We start from the raw sequence: 16,335 nt of genomic DNA, 5'->3' as shown, positions 1-16,335 counted from the left end.
TCTTTTAGGAGGAGCTATTTGACCAAAAATACACAATAAAAGCAGACTAAAATAGGAGGTTATCTATTAGTCTTCCTATTGAAGCTATGACTTCCATTACTGTATAATATAATACAGTCCTAAATACTCGTGTCTGTTCCTTTAAATACTCTACTGTGCTCGCGGTTGATGCGAAGCAGAGTGGCGCAGCGGAAGCGTGCTGGGCCCATAACCCAGAGGTCGATGGATCGAAACCATCCTCTGCTAGAAGCTTTTTTTTTTTCTTCACAATGTGTACAACTTTATTGTATCTTTAGTTATTGTACACACATCCTCCGCTGTTATTCAACTTTACAAGATACTCAACTTTTATTTAAAAATCCCGCAACATTATATATATCATTATAGGCTCGCAACCTGTCAACATCTAAATTAGTAGGGTAAATTTATGTAAAATTTATATGGCTTTAATCTTATTCGAAAGCACTTTGGCTCACCGCCTATTGTTTGAATGCCCTGTATAAATAACGATCACTTGACTATTAAGGTTATTTGCTTTAATTATTTTTACATGTATTTATTAATAAATCAACGTATTGCGTTTTCAGATTTGCGTCTGTCCTCTATGTGTTTTTACTGTGTCTTAATTGTTGGTTACGTTGCCTTTAGTGTTTCCTGGTTTTACACACACACACACACACACACACAGATATATATATATATATATATATATATATATATATATATATATATACATATATATATATATATATATATGCCGTTTGCTGTCGTGCTTGTTCTTCTCGCTGTCTTATTTTACATTTTGTATATATAGTTATACTTTTTATCTACTTGTATTATTTGTGCTTTGCACCACAACAGTTGTCTTTTAAAGTCGTTGTACATTGTGTGTGTGTATAATGACAATAAAAAGCATTCTATTCTATTTTGTTTTGTCCGTCGACGCACCTTGTAAGCGCTTGTTATTAAAACTGATGTATAAATAAAGTTATTTTTGTATATATCATAAATTAATATTTTATGTAGTTTTTATTTTTCTTCCGAATCGAGGCAAAAACGGCAAGTTAATCACGATAAAGAAAGACTGAATAGGTAAATAAAATAAGAAAAATTGAAGAAAAAAAATCTGCGTAAGTGACACGTCATGGCGTCACGCAGCGTCACGCCGCAGAGCATTGTGGGAGGTCAGCCATCACTGTTGGCTGTAGTTTGTTTTGGTCCCGGTGGCTCCCTGACTGTACGCGGTCTACTGTGGCTTCAATGGGGGGAAGAAACTGCTGCGTTAAAAACTGCCGCCGTCGGTCTCACGACCACCACGGCAGGAAGCTCCCCAACGGCCTGACCTTCCACTGTTTCCCCGCCTGGAGGACCAACGAAGGCGGCCAGATATCGGAGCTGACGAGGCGGCGGAGGGCGGCTTGGGTGGCCGCCGTGGGCCGGAGTGACATCACCTTCGACAGCATCCCGTCCTCCATGAGGGTCTGTTCTCGACACTTTTACTCCGGTGAGTTCAAACCATAGACTCTGTAAAGTCTTTATATACAGTCTATGGTTCAAACCAAACAACCTGCGGCTTCTTGTTGATGAAAGTTTTTCTGTCATCCATCAGCTTTATTTCAATACTGAGACGGTTTGTTAGAAGTTCTTTTGTTCAAAGTTTAGAAGATACTGTTAAGAACATGGGAAGGAATTCATATCTGGAGCTTTTGATCAATTAATTTTTATTTATTTTATTATTTTTTTAGTCAAAATGTGAAACCCAGAGCTCCTTGTTGACTTGTTTTTGTTTTATTAATGACCTAAGTTTTATTTTCAGGCTTTTTAGGCTTATTGATTTTGAAACACTGAAAAACTTTAGATGTTTAGAGGTCTGAAATTTGTTTTAAGTTTTTAAATGTCTACACCTATACTGATATAACTGCTCTAACATTTTTTTAATACAAGAACTTACAAAAGCATCTGCAATAAAACAAGTTATTATCAAAATGAACATCTGAAATGAAAAAAAATAGAAAAAATTAAAAAATATACACGAGACGGATCCAGTTTATTACCAAGGTACCATCACAAACCTTGGTCTTACTGCCAGCGAAGAAATTAACCTTCTTATTAAGTGGCTGGACCCTAAGTCTTCAGGACATGTAAAAAGGATGAAAGCAGTCAATATACGTCACCCATCTGCTGGCCTGGCTATGATTTGGACAACACTTGAGGAATGTTGTGGCTCACCAGAAGCAACAGAAGGATCCTTGTTCTCCAGAATAGAAAACTTCCATAAGCGCAGTAGTAAAGACCCTCATCAGCTCTGTGAGTTATCAGACTTGCTCTGTGAACTAGAAGCTGCAAAGGAAGATGGGTAATTACCTGTTTTAACCTACCTCAGGACAGCCAGAGGAGGAAGTCTGATCGCGGAGAAGCTGCCTTTTCACCGTCAAGGAAAATGGACGACGGTTGGGTCAAAGTTTAAAGAAGACTATAATGTTGCCTTCCCACGTTTCTCTTTCTTTTCTGAGTTTGTGAGGATAGAGGCCAGAGCAAGAAACGACCTACTTTCAGCACAACTCATGTCTGCTCTGTCATTTCCAGGAAAGAAAAGCCCCCTGCTAATTACAACAGCAGGCCGTCAGTTACGGTGCATAACACAGATGTTCTGAAATGTATATTAAATATAAATCAATGTTACTAGAAGACTCCTCTGACAATCTCAGTGAAAAACATTCTGTCCACTCTATGGTTGAAAACATTTTTATTGGTTTTCCATGTTGTACCTCTGTTTCCAAACCAAAACAAAGATGGCAGCTGCACATAAAACAAAGTCACAGTTTAAAACCAGTTAAATGGTTGGAATATTATTTTATTCTGATGTAAAGAGTGTTTCAGGTATAAAGGAAACCTCTTCAAAACAAATGTTTTGACAGTTTAAGTGTTTTCCACAATGAAGGAAACTCCAGATGAGCCGAGCGTCTGTCACTGTCAATGAAGCCAATGAAGAAAGTTATTTGTAGGTTAAAAAAAATACTAATAAAACACACACAAGACAGAACCACTGGGAAAATTTCCAAACTTCTGATGGCCAGTCAGCACCTGATGTTTAGTTGCTGTTTCAGAAGACAAATAAAGCCAACAAATGAACCCACTGTAAATTCAAATAATGACCCGTTGTGATAAAACGGTCATCAAAATAGCAAACGATGAGAGATTAGTCAATGAGCTGACAGTTTGACCTCAACATGAGCAGAATATCTTTGGATTTTGTGCTGCTAGTCAGTCAAAATGAGACATTTAAATACTTTATTTTTACATAATGACCCTTTCTTTAACATTTTTATTGTGCATTAAATAATTGTTGGATTAGTTGCAGCTCTAGCGTCTATATCATACAGGTTACCGTCTCCCCTGCTGTGTCTGAGACCAACACTATGTGCTTTTACAGGTAGACCAGCGTATGAGATGCTGGAGTCAGATCCAGACTGGGCTCCGTCTCTAAACCTCGGTCATAATGACGGAAACTTGAGACGGGCCGAACGGGTCCCGCTGTCAGTGCAGACAAAGAAGAAGCAGAAACAGAAAATGATTTTAAAGAAGAGACCAGTAGTGGCTTTCACAGCTCCTCAGACACAATCAGAAGGTCAGTATGTCAACAATAATAGACACACAAAGGCCATCCAATAGAAAAAAATTAATGGCAACAAGTTTTAAAATGAAGACGAAGGATGTTAAAGATCAGGATTGGGGCCGATCGAGGCACATTTAACTGATCAGTGTTGACTTTAACGTAAACCCGGTCTTTGTGGCAAGCACACTTAGCGATGCAAATTACGAATAATTTAGTAAATCAATAACTGGTAGCCTTATCAATAAGTAACAGAGTATTTGGTAACACAAAATTAACATAACAGACATTTGTCCTGTCCTGATGTTGCTGTTTTGGTCCATTTACACCCGATGTTAAAAAGGTGGCTCTGTTAAACCTTCCTGGGATTCAGGAACAAACAGAAGCACTGACTGGAGACCATTAAGCATCACAGAAGACTTTATCATGGTGCCCACTGCTAGCTAAACCAACATAATGCTCTCTGCTTACATGAACTGCCTGTAGTCTGAGTGATGCCTCCTCTGGTCTCTATTAGTAATAAGTAAGAGGTACTACATCTAATCTGCAATAGATTTCTTGCATGCATGCAGAGAATATAGGTTTTCACCATCTTTTAAGGCCTCTACACACTGCGATTTTAACAATCTTATGAGTTCACAGCATGCTACACTGTACGACATGAATCGAATAATCTTTGGGCACGATGTGAAGTTTGCTGTGTTCAGATTGTACAATGAAAACACAGCTGAATCTCAGTGTGATTGCAGCTTGTCTTTGGTTGTAAGACCATGACAACAGCTGTCCCTGAACCTGTCTCACAGTGTGACGTAGAGCCACCGATTTAAAGCCATGATTCTCTCATGATTGTTATCTTTCGCCTGGGACAGCCGAAAATCTCACAGTGTGCAGTAGCCTTTAGAGTTTGTAGAGCCACAGTAACCCAACCCTCTAGCACTACATTTCAGACAGTGTCCTACAAAGGTATCTGACTGCTTAATAACATTAAGGAACAGCTTGAATGTAAAGATGCAATTTTCTTTATTAATGCCTTGCAGATTAATTCAGATTTTAAGTACATACACTGAATTCACTTGAGTAACTTTAATGTATTTAAATGCTACTGGATTGTGACTCTGTATTAGCAGACACTACCTGTTACAGAACACAGAGTGGACCAGGGATAAAACCTAATCATGACAACCTAAGTTTAGACCCTATGAACAGAAGCTCCAGTTTGTGCTGTCATCTACTGACGTATGTTCAGTCATGGAGCTACCCATTAATTTCTCTTAGAGTAAATTCAACATCAGCCAGAAGGTTGTTTTACACACTTGTCCACTGTTTTGAAATATGTTTAATGTAAGTTAAGGTTAAAGTGGAAAACAAAGTCTCATATTAGAAACCAGTAAAAAATAAAAACGGTCTGAATGTTATTTTACCCAGATGTAGAAAGTGAGTATTTGGAAACAAGTGTTTTGACAATTTAGGTATATTTCAGATGGGTTCCCACCACTACACCTGGATCAACATGAAGAAGACTCCGGACCGGCTAACTATCTACTGCTGTCAATGAAGTCAAAGAAGAAGCAGATAAAAAAGAAAAAGACAGAAACAAGACCAACGGCGACATCCACAACTCCTCAGACACAATCAGAGGCAGCAGAAGGTCAGAATACCAACAAGGTTTATGTTAAACTCATAAATTTTGACCAGAGGTCATTAAGTGTCACAGAAGTCATTGTCATGGTGCTCGTTGCTAGCTAAACTCCTATGATGCGCTCTAATGTTCTGAAATGTGAAACCAGTTCAAATGGTTGGAATATTATTTCATTCTGACTTAGGAAGTGTTTGGGTAACAAAGGAAACATCTTCAGTACCAGAATTTTGATGATTGAAGTATTTTGCAGATTGGGTTCCATTTTTACACCTGGATTATAGTGAAGGAAGCTCACTGTCAGTGAAGTCAAAGAAGAAGCGGATAAAAAGAAAAAATACGGCGATGTCCACAACTTCTCAGATACAATCAGAGGCAGCAGAAGGTCAGGTTATCAATAAAGTTTATGAATTTTGACTGGAGGTCATTAAGTGTCACAGAAGTCTTTGTCATGGTGCCCGTTGCAAGCTAAACCAACACAATGCTCTCTACTTGCCAAAATGGAACTGTCCATAGCCCATTAAATTCTCTAAAAGCAAATTCACCGGCAGCCAGGAGATAGTTGATGTCACTTTCTAATGATCTGAAATGTGAAATCAGTTAAAATGGTTTGAATATTATTTCATTCTCAGAATTCTGATGATTTAAGTATTTTGCAGATTGGGTTCCATCTTTATACCTGGATCTAAATGAAGGAAACTCGCTGTCGGTGAAGTCGAAGAAGAAGGAGATAAAAAGAAAAAAGACGGAGACGAGACCAGCAGAGACGTTCAAAGTTCCTCAGACACAATCAGAGGCAGCAGAAGGTCAGAATACCAACAAGTTTATGAATTTTAACCTGAGGTCATTAAGTGTCACAGAAGTCTTTGTCATGGTGCCTGTTGCTAGCTAAACTTGCACAATGCTCTCTGCTTGCCAAGATGAAACTGCTCTTAGCCCATTAAATTCTCAAAAAGCAAATTCACCTGCAGCCAGGAGATAGTTTGATGCCACTTTCTAATGTATTTGAAATGTATATGAAATATAAAACAATTCACTGTGTGGTTCAAAACATTTTTTAAGCGGTTTTAAAAATTGCTTCTCTGTTTCCAAATCAAAACAAAGATGGCGGAGTCACAGTTTTGAACCAGTTAAAATGGTTGGAATAGTATTTCATCCTGACTTAGGGAATGTTAGAATAAACGAAACATCTTCAAAACCAGTATTTTGATCACTGAAAAATTTTGCAGATTGGGTTCCATCTTTACACCTGGATTACAATGAAGGAAACTTGCTGTCGGTGAAGTCAAAGAAGAAGCAGATCAAAAGAAAAAAGACAGAGACGAGACCAGCAGAGGCGTTCAAAGTTCCTCAGACACAATCAGAGGCAGCAGAAGGTCAGAATACCAACAAGTTTATGAATTTTGACTGGAGGTCATTAAGTGAAGTCTTTGTCATGGTGCCCGTTGGATAAACTTGCACAATGCTCTCTGCTTGCCAAGATGGAACTGCTCTTAGCCCATTAGATTCTCTAAAACCAAATTTACTGGCAGTCAGAAGAGTGTTTTAAACACTGTCTAAGGTTTTGTAAAAAAAAAAAAAAAAAAAAAAAAAAGACATTCAGTATATGGTTAAAAACATTTTAAGTGGTTTTACAGATTACTTCTCTGTTTCTGAACCAAAACAAAGATGGCAGCTACCAGGACAGGGAACATAGTCACAGTTTTAAACCAGTTAAAATGGTTGGAATATTATTTCATTCTGACTTAGGGAGTGTTTGGGGAATAAAAGAAACATCTTCAAAAGCAGTATTTTGACTGAAGTATTTTGCAGATTGGGTTTCATCTTTACACCTGGATTACAATGAAGGAAACTTGCTGTCAATGAAGTCAAAGGAGAAGCAGATAAAGAAGAAAAAGACGGAGACAAGACCAACGGAGACGTCCACGACTCCTCAGACACAATCAGAGGCAGCAGGAGGTCAGAATACCCACAAGTTTATGAATTTTGACTGGAGGTCATTAAGTGCTGCAGAAGTCTTTGTCATGATGCCCGTTGCTAGCTAAACCAACACAATGCTCTCTTGCTTGCCCAGATGGAACTGCTCTTAGCCCATTAAATTCTCTAAAAGCAAATTCACCTGCAGCCAGGAGATAGTTTGATGCCACTTTCTAATGTATTTGAAATGTATATGAAATATAAAACAATTCACTGTGTGGTTCAAAACATTTTTCAGTGGTTTTACAGATTGCGCCTCTGTTTCCAAAACCAAAACGAAGATGGCGGAGTCACAGTTTAAAACCAGTTAAAATGGTTGAAATATTATTTCATTGTGACATAGGGAGTGTTTGGGGAATAAAGTAAGCATCTTCAAAACCAGTATTTTGATCACTGAAGTATTTTGCAGATTGGGCTCCATCTTTACACCTGGATTATAATGAAGAAAACTTGCTATCGGTGAAGTCAAAGAAGAAGCAGATCAAAAGAGAAAAGATGGAGACGAGACCAGCAGAGACATCCACAACTCCTCAGACACAATCAGAGGCAGCAGAAGGTCAGAAAACCAACAACAACAGACACAAAAAATCTGTTTTTGCCATTTCAAACCCTCAGAAACTCTGCTTGTTCTTCTTAGATGAGTATGAGTCAGATCAAACTGATGTATTTCTTGTTAGCTGCTGTAACTTCTCAAAGACCGACACCTCGATAGCAATTGACATTTGTCACCAAGGTTGCATGGTTACATTAACCACTCGACTAAGTGATTTGCTATCCGTGTAGATTCCATTCAGAAGCCATTATCCATCACAGAAGTCTTTGCCACTTTACAAGCAAAACCCCCACAATGCTCTCTGCTCTGGTGCCTGTAATCAAAGTGGCCACCTCTGTAGGTAGCTACAGTTAAACACAGCAAACCAACTGCAGTCTTTAATTTCATTATAAAGTAAGAGGCGCCACCAGGTACTACAGCTAATTTACAACACATTTTCTGACATGCATGTCCTTTGTTTTCGGCCTTTTCTGTGAATACATTTTCAAATTATTAACGGCAAATTATCAATTAATCATTAACACTCCTAAAGCGAGTTGATTTTGTAACGAATATTAAGGTTTCCTGGAATAATTGGGAATATTCTGAATGAAGCTTGGTAGACTGAAGGTCTGAATAAGTCAGGTCTAAAATTGCAGAGTATTTGAAAGAAGTCTGGTTCCATAGATGTCTGTGTAAGAGCATACATTTGTGCTTTCCAAAGTAGGGTCTGACAGAAAAAGAAAAAAATAAAGGCTGCCACTTGAATAAAATCAAGTCTAAAACTGCTAGAATTTCTGGTACTGTAGAAATCTGTGCTGCCACAACAGAAGTAAATACAGGGGGTCCTCGACTTACGTTGGAGTTCCGTTCCTACGGCGTAACCAAAGTCGGTTTTTGCCATAAGTCAGAACTCCGAAAATGTAAAGAAAGCCGTTACATGTATCACGATATCGATCAGTTCAAAGCCGTCTTAGCACCGTGTCTTGACGTATTCGTCCACTCCGCTCGCCAACTGGTTCCACATAACCAGTTCCAACGAAATGGCGTACGTCGTAAACTGAGGACCCCTTGTAAAGTCATTTCAAAAATTGGGAATATTTTAAATGGAGTTTGGTGGTAGAGATGTCCATGTTGGAAAAACTCGTACTATTGCTTTAAAAATGCTTTAAAAATACTTTAAAAATTTGCATCCTTGGACTGAGGTTAACCTGATAATCAGACTAAACTATAAAGTGTACTACAGGTTTCAAGAAGCCGTCGGTTCCTCCCTGGAGAGATGTAAAATCTGTGCTGCAGTCGCTCATTCAGATCAACACCAACGTCAGTAAGAAGCCTGAAGACGAAACAGTCGACCGTCCAGCCGCAAACAACACAGAACTCAGCTTCAGGGTACGAGTACAACAAATATCTGCTCTCTGTTTATTTGTAGAGTTTCGCAGATTTAACTAACATGATGTGATGTTTCAGGACTTCTTCAGAAATGCTCTGGAGGCGTCTCTGGAAGCCTCCATCAGGTCCAGAGCTCAGTCCAAGGCGTCGTCCTCCAACTCTGAGCTCACGGTGGAGCTGAACCTTCAAGTTCCACCTCTGAAGGGAAAGTCAGACGCCTCCTCTTCATCACTTCCTGTTTCCTCGTCCTCTTCTTCCTGTTTGAACTGTGTCCGGCTGCAGAGGAGGGTGGAGGAGCTGAAGGAGAAGTTGTCTCAGTTTGCAGGAGAACAAGAAGACATGGAGGCTTCAGCTGCTTGGATCAAACCAGAGCAGAACCCTGAGACGATCCACGAGATAGAAGTGGTGGTTCCTGAATGTAAGTTTAGTAAACATGAAGCTTCTGTTGGTTTTATTTGAGTCTTTCACCTCAGAAAATGTGTTTGCTCATCATTTATCTACAGGATTCAACTGTGTTGTTGGATCACATCAAATTAAATTAGTTCTAATCTTAAATTCCTGGGTGGTTTTTGTGATCAAAATGTTCTTCATCTATAAAAAGAAGCCACGACATCACTTCTTCAAGTCTTTGTAGTTGTTTTGTGTCACTTTATGGCCATTTTATGTCTTGTTTCGAAATCTTTGTAACTGTTTTGTGTCAGTTTCTTGCCTTTTTGAGTCTTTGTAGTTGTTTTGTGCCACTATCTGGTCTTTTTGCATACTGTTTCCAAATCGTAGTCATTTTGTCTTACATTTTTACTTTTTTCTGTCTTGTTTCTGAGTCTTTGGAGTTTTCTCTCGCTTTCTGGCCATTTTATGTCTTGTTTTTGAGTCTTTGTAGTTGTTTTGTGCCAATTTTGGCCTTTTTGCATCTTGTTTCCGAATCTTTTTAATTGTTTTGTCTTAGTCCTGAGTATTTGTAGCTGTTTTGTGTCACTTTCTGGCTGTTTTACATAGTTTTTCAAGCTTTGTGGCCATTTGGTGTTACGTTTTTGCTATTTCGTGTCCTGTTCCGAGTCTTTGTAGGCTCTTTTGGCAATTTTGAGCTGGTTTGCATCATGTTTCCCAGAGCTTGTACTTGTTTTGTGTCACTTTCTGATGATTTTGTGTCTTGTTTTTAAGTCTATGCCGTCGTTTTTGTGTTACATTGCTGTTGTTTCGTGTCTTGTTTCCCAGTCTTTGTAGTTTTGTCTCACTTTAGGGTTGTTTTTTTGCCTTGTTTCCAAGTCTTTGTACTCGTTTTGAGTTCTTTTCTGGCTGTTCTGCTTCTAGTTTTTGAGTATTTGTAGTCGTTTTGCGTCACGTTCAGGACTCTGTGCAGCTTGTTTCCGATTTTTTGTAGTTTTTTCTCACATTTTGGCTGTTTTGTGTCTTGTTTTTGAGTCTCTATAGTTGTTTTGTGTCACTTTCTGGCCGTTTTTCAACTTGTTTTAAAGTCCTTATCGTTGTTTGTATCACATTTTTGCGGTTTTGTGTCTTGTTTCCCAGTGTTTGTAGTTTTTTCTTACATTCTGGCTGTTTTGTGTCTTATTTCCAAGTGTTTGTACACATTTTGTGTCACTTCCTGGCTGATTTATTTTTTATTTTTGAGCCTTTTAGTTGTTTTGCGTCACTTTATGGCCATTTTACAGCTTCTTTTTATGTCTTTGTTGCTGTTTTGTGTTGCGTTTTTGTTGTTTCATGTCTTGTTTCCCAGTCTTTGTAGTTTTGTCTCATTTTCTGGCAGTTTGTTGTCTTGTTTCTAATTCTTTCTGAGCTATTTTATATCTCACTTCCAAGTCTTTGTAGTCGTTTTGTGTAACTTTCTGGCTGTTTTATGTTTATTTTTGAGTCTTTGTATTTGTTTTGTGTCACTTTTTGGCATTTTTGTGTCTTGTTTCTGAATCTTTTCAGTTGTTTTTTCATCGATTTCTTGCTATTTTGTGTGTGGTTTCTGAGTCTTTGTAGTTTTAATGTTCTGGCCATTTTATGTCTTGTTTTTAAGTCTTTGTAGTTGTTTTTGCCACTTCCTGGAGGCTCTGAATCTTTCTTCTAAATCTTTTTAGTTGTTTTGTTTCACTTCCTTGACTTTCTGAATCCGTAGTTTTGTGTCACTTTCTGGCCATTTTGCATCTTGCTTTTGAGTCTCTAGTTGTTTTGTGTCACATTTTAGCTGTTTGTGTTTTGTTTCAGAGTATTTGTAGCCATTTTACATCATTTTCTGACTGTTTTTTACAACTTGTTTTTATGTCTTTGTTGTTGTTTTGTGTTGCATTTTTGCTGTTTCATGTCTTGTTTCCACATCTTTGTAGCTTTGTCTCACCTTCCGGCAGTTTTTTGTCTTGTTTCAAAGTCTTTATACTCATCTTGAGTTATTTTTTGACTGTTCTGCTTCTAGTTTTTGAGTTTTCGTAGTCATTTTGTGTCACATTCAAGCCTTTCTGCATCTTGTTTCTGAGTCTCTGTAGTTGTTTTGTGTCACTTTGTGATCATTTTTCAATTTGTTTTAAGTCTTTGTCATCCTTTATGTCACATTTTTGCAGTTTTGTGTCTTGTTTCTGCATCTTTGTACTTTTCTCACATTGTGGCTGTTTTGTGTCTTATTTGTACTAATTTTGTGTCACTTCCTGGATGTTTTGTGTCTTGTTTTTGAGTATTCGTGATTGTTTTGTCACTTTTTAGCTGTTTGTGTTTTGTTTCCGAGTATTTGTAGTCATTTTGCGTAACTTTCTGACGATTTTGCAACTTGTTTTTATGTCTTTGTTGTTGTTTGCTGTTTCATGTCTTGTTTCTGAGTCTTTGCAGTGTATTCTCACTTTCTGGCAGTTTTGTTTCTCATTTCCGAGGTTTTGTATTTTCTTTGTGTCAGGTTGTTTTGTATTAATACCTGTTGCAGCTTCAGAGCATATTTCAGTCAGTTTAGGTTCAGTTCTCTGCAGACGTTTCATGTATCTGTCAATCCTTGCAGGGCCGGAGCTGCTCTCACCTGATCAGGTGGTTCAACGTGACGACAGCAAGGCGAGTCCATCGGGCCAAAAGCGTCGACCGCCTCTTCGCTTCAGGAAGGAGTGGCTCAGCATGTTCTGGTTCCTCCGCTATTCGCCGAGCCTCGACCACATGTGGTGCCACGTCTGCCGCCTTCACGCCTCCTCCATGTACCACAAACTGGCTCTGATCAAAGGCTCCAGAGTGTTCAAGATGGACAGCATCAAGAAGCACAGCAACACCAACTACCACAAGGAGAACCTGGAGCAATACGTGAAGAGCGGAAACAGAATTTCATACCAAATCCTCCTTTAGTTTCATCAGGTTTCTGCTCGACGTCACTTTAGGAAGCAGGTAGAAGCTGCTGAAACAACACGATCTGGGCGGTAGAACTAGGGATCGATCGATTATTGTGGCTGATATTTGGCAATTTTACGATCATCAGTATTGGCAGTTATTTTTATGTTCTGTTTCAGGTCTGAATAGTCTGTCTGTCGTCACTCTGTGATCTCAGAAATGTCTGTTAAGGAGAGAAAACTGCACAAGAAACACAAACCGGGAAATTAGCTTCTTTCACAGTGGCTACGCTAAGGGCTAGCGGCCACAGATTAACCTGAAACAGAGTCTGGTAAACAATAAGTAATAACAGTTATCGACCAATATGTTGTTTCTTTTCTAGGGCTGATAGTTGATAATCAAGAAATGCCAATAACCGATATTTGGAACTGATACAGATGTTTTAACAGCATGTGACAGCAGAGAACAGTCGTGTTATTTATCAGTGAATGAGGTAAATTGCATGCTTGTAGCTGAGAGCAGTTTGAAGTTTGTGATTAAAAACATATTTTTGGCAGCAAATGTAATTTCAAGGCTTCATTTTCTAACAATATCAAGCTTATTTTTGAGTTATCAAGAGCAAATATTCTCATAAAATGTACAAATATACACAAAATTAAGCCTAAAATGATTCATAGTGATGAAAATCTTGATTAATAGTAAATTTTTATGCAACCAATGTGCTTTTTCTGACTGGAAATTATGTAAATCAGTGACAAAAGTGGTACGATGTAAGGATCCCCATACTCATTCTGATTATTGATGATCAAGAAAGGCTGATAACGGATATTTGGAGCCAATATACATTAAATGTAGTGTTTTGACAGCATGTGAGAACAGAGAATATGACATTCATGACTAGGCATCTTCATTAATAAGGGCAACTGTAACTGAATATATAAAATAGGAATGGGAGGGATTAAATCAGGATGCTGTCCTCTGTTTATATGAGATTGATCAGTTTGTCTCCTGCAGGTATGTCTGCTGTTCTTCTGTTTTCTTAATATTTCACAGTTTTATCACTTTTATTGCCCATTAAGGTCGAGATCTTAAAGAATTATTAATTATTGTTTTCCAGACTCTGTTTCAGGTTAATCTGTGGCTGCCTTCTGACTTAGCCGCTAGCCGTTAGCATAGCCGTTAGCCACTGTGACAGAGAGAGGAAGCTGATCAGACCTGAAGTAGAACATTTCATTTATCAATTATTGGTCAATAAAAATACAGATAATTGATAAAATACCACATATTGGCAAAAAAAATGGTCTCTACCTAATTTGTAATGTTGAAAATGCAGGAAAACTGAACAAGTACCAAGCAAACCAGGAAATTAGCTTCTCTCACAGTGGCTAACGGCTATGCTAACGGCTTACGACCAAGTTAGAAGGCGGAGTAGTGCATTAATTGATCAATTATGGGTCAATAAAAAGACAGATAATTGATAAAATACCAAATACTGGCAAAGAAAACGGTCTCTACCCAATTAATAATGCTGAAAATGCAGAAAAACTGAACAAGAAACAAGCAAACCAGGACGTTAGCTTCTCTCACAGTGGCTAACGGCTATGCTAATGACTAGCGGCTAAGTTAAAAGGCAGCCACAGATTAACTCGAAGAGTCACTCCTATTTCTATTTTACCTATTCAACTATAGTCACCCATATTGATGAAGAAGCCTAGTAATGACTGACAGGTTCTCTGCTGTCACATGCTGTTAAAACATTATATTTAATGCATATCGGCTTCAATTACCAGTCATCCTCTTTCTTAACCTCCAATAATTAGCCCAATAAACCCACAAACCGGTCGATCCCTATGTAACACACTAGATTCAAAGACTAAAACTGCCAAAAAGGGCTGCAGCTAATCATTATTTTTATTTTTGATTGTTACAAACAACCTCACACCTTTATACCTCATAAACTTTGTGTTCAAACATAGAAATCCTGTTTTTTCCAGCTGTTAAAGAGCTGTAGCATCACTGGAGGATGTAGTTTTTGTAAAAATTAATCTGCATTAAATACAGAGTGATTTCTAAAACATATTGATTATTTTAGGAGAATTAAACCACTGTGGCTAAACAAACACTACTGTAAACTGATAATATGTATGAAAATGTGTCTCAGTGTATATTTTCCTGTTTGTTTTTCTGTTTTCCGACAGTTTCTCGACCTTTTCATGCCTTTTACTGTATATTTGAAAGTTCTGTCATTATCTACTGAATGCTACTTTTTTAAAAAGACATTATTTTAAATGTTTTATAGTTTTGTATTTTTTTTATATCAATCATAAAAAATATTAACATCCAACAAACCTTTCAGGGTTTCACAGTCTGTTATTTGAATTTTGAGTTTTGTGTTACTCCTGATTTAATTTCAAACTGAAGTGGAAGATGATAAACTCTGGCCATGAAGGGATACACTGCAACAATCAAGCAAAAAATTACTAGATTTATGTACATTTTTTGTTTGTATTTTCTCCAAAACACAGAATAAAATAGTTTGGGAAACATGGGGCTACAAACAAGAAGCCACAAGTTTACAATTTGGAATATTTAGCATGTATTTTGATGATGTAGAGGTATGAGCTAACACACTAGAACTGAATAAGTCAGCTCTAATTTTGAACAAAGTCTGGTAATATAGAAATATAAGAAGGTGTGGGATTTTCTGTTGTGCGATGTATTCTGACAAAAAAAAAATTTTTTACCTTGAATAAAATGTATGAATGAAGTCTGGTACGACAGAAGTCTGAGCAGCTGCATAAAGATTGATGAAACTTAAATCTAAAATTGGGGAATATTTTGTTCTTTTACAGCAAAAAAAAATATGAAATTACCTGACAAATTGTTGATATTCTGAATAAAGTACTTGACTACTACAGAAATACTACTATACAGTGGTGGATAAAAGTTTTCAGGCATCCCATGCTTTTGTAAAATATTGCAATAAGGATCACTCTTAGGTCTTCAATCTTAATTTCTTTTAGTATCATGGTTTGGGGATGCATGAGTGCTGCTGGTGTTGGTCGTCTCACATTGACCTCTGCCAAGTATTGTTCCATTCTCCAAACCCACATGCTCGCTTCTAACTGTTCCGTCAAGGTCCAAACTAGATGTTTCAACAAGATAATGCTCCTTGAACACATCCAGGACCAGTAGAACTTGGCTGCAGGAGCTCAGTATCTAGGTCTTAGAGTGGCCTGATCAATCCTCAGAGCTCCACTGAAAATCTGTGGTAGATTATCAAAAGGTCTGTTTCAAAGCATAAACCAAAGAATTTAGAGAATAAACCCTCCTGTTGTCTTCATTTACGGGCACCAAGAAATATTGTTTCCTTGTCTGAAAAAAATCCAAAAGTTCAGCAAAAAATTCCCCAAATTTCTGAAAATTTGCAAAAACTTCGGGAAGAAAATTCCAATAATTCCTTAAAAGTTTCCCTTAAAAATTTTATTTTTAAAAAATCCCCCAAAATTTGGCAAGAAATTTTTTGCAAATATTTTCAAAAAATGAATAAAAATCTTTAAAAAAAAAAAAAGTCGAAAATGATTACATATCTCTCTCTCTATATATATATATCTATATCTATATATATGGATATAAATATCAGTAAAACTTCTAATATTTTCTTTATGAACATTCACAAACAATCAACCAAAATCCAGCGAGTTTCGGTGGACTTTGGTTGATTTTTTTGTGAATGTTCTTAAAGAAAAAATTTTTAACATCTTTTTTTACCACCAAAAGATGTTCAAAAATTTCCCAAAAATGTTGAAAATGTGGACATCAGAAGTTTCACTGTTATTAGTTGACTCTGATGCTGACAATGTTGAGAACTGACATATTGAAACT

General features: G+C 37.5%; 1 protein-coding gene and 1 non-coding gene across 3 annotated transcripts; both read left to right on the top strand.

The window, feature by feature from the left end:
- Positions 1 to 174: 174 nt before the first annotated feature.
- trnam-cau (transfer RNA methionine (anticodon CAU)) lies at positions 175 to 246 on the top strand. The gene has a single exon. It is a non-coding gene; the product is annotated as a tRNA-Met (tRNA).
- Positions 247 to 1,190: 944 nt separating this feature from the next.
- Positions 1,191 to 14,854, top strand: LOC111574726 (uncharacterized). Of its 2 annotated transcripts, XM_023279471.3 has the most exons (11): positions 1,191 to 1,504; positions 3,434 to 3,628; positions 5,094 to 5,261; positions 5,503 to 5,634; positions 5,909 to 6,055; positions 6,479 to 6,625; positions 7,062 to 7,208; positions 7,636 to 7,782; positions 9,005 to 9,150; positions 9,229 to 9,568; positions 12,137 to 14,854. In XM_023279471.3, the coding sequence occupies exons 1-11, from the start codon at positions 1,261 to 1,263 to the stop codon at positions 12,466 to 12,468; spliced, it is 2,145 nt and encodes a 714-aa protein (XP_023135239.1). In that variant the 5' UTR covers positions 1,191 to 1,260; the 3' UTR covers positions 12,469 to 14,854. The 2 variants fall into 2 exon arrangements, with proteins under 2 accessions (XP_023135239.1, XP_023135247.1); XM_023279479.3 differs by lacking the exon at positions 5,503 to 5,634.
- Positions 14,855 to 16,335: the final 1,481 nt, after the last annotated feature.

This window comes from Amphiprion ocellaris, chromosome 3 (genome assembly GCF_022539595.1).
Source record: "Amphiprion ocellaris isolate individual 3 ecotype Okinawa chromosome 3, ASM2253959v1, whole genome shotgun sequence".
NCBI lineage: Eukaryota > Metazoa > Chordata > Actinopteri > Pomacentridae > Amphiprion > Amphiprion ocellaris.
This window is presented reverse-complemented; position numbering and strand designations above follow the sequence as displayed.

Bases quoted from the DNA above. Each gene is read 5' to 3' on its own strand.
- LOC111574726 (XM_023279471.3), top strand. From the start codon at position 1,261: ATGGGGGGAAGAAACTGCTGCGTTAAAAACTGCCGCCGTCGGTCTCAC. The intron at 7,209-7,635 runs GTCAGAATACCC...AGTATTTTGCAG, and splicing joins ACAATCAGAGGCAGCAGGAG to ATTGGGCTCCATCTTTACAC. The intron at 7,783-9,004 runs GTCAGAAAACCA...AGTGTACTACAG, and splicing joins ACAATCAGAGGCAGCAGAAG to GTTTCAAGAAGCCGTCGGTT.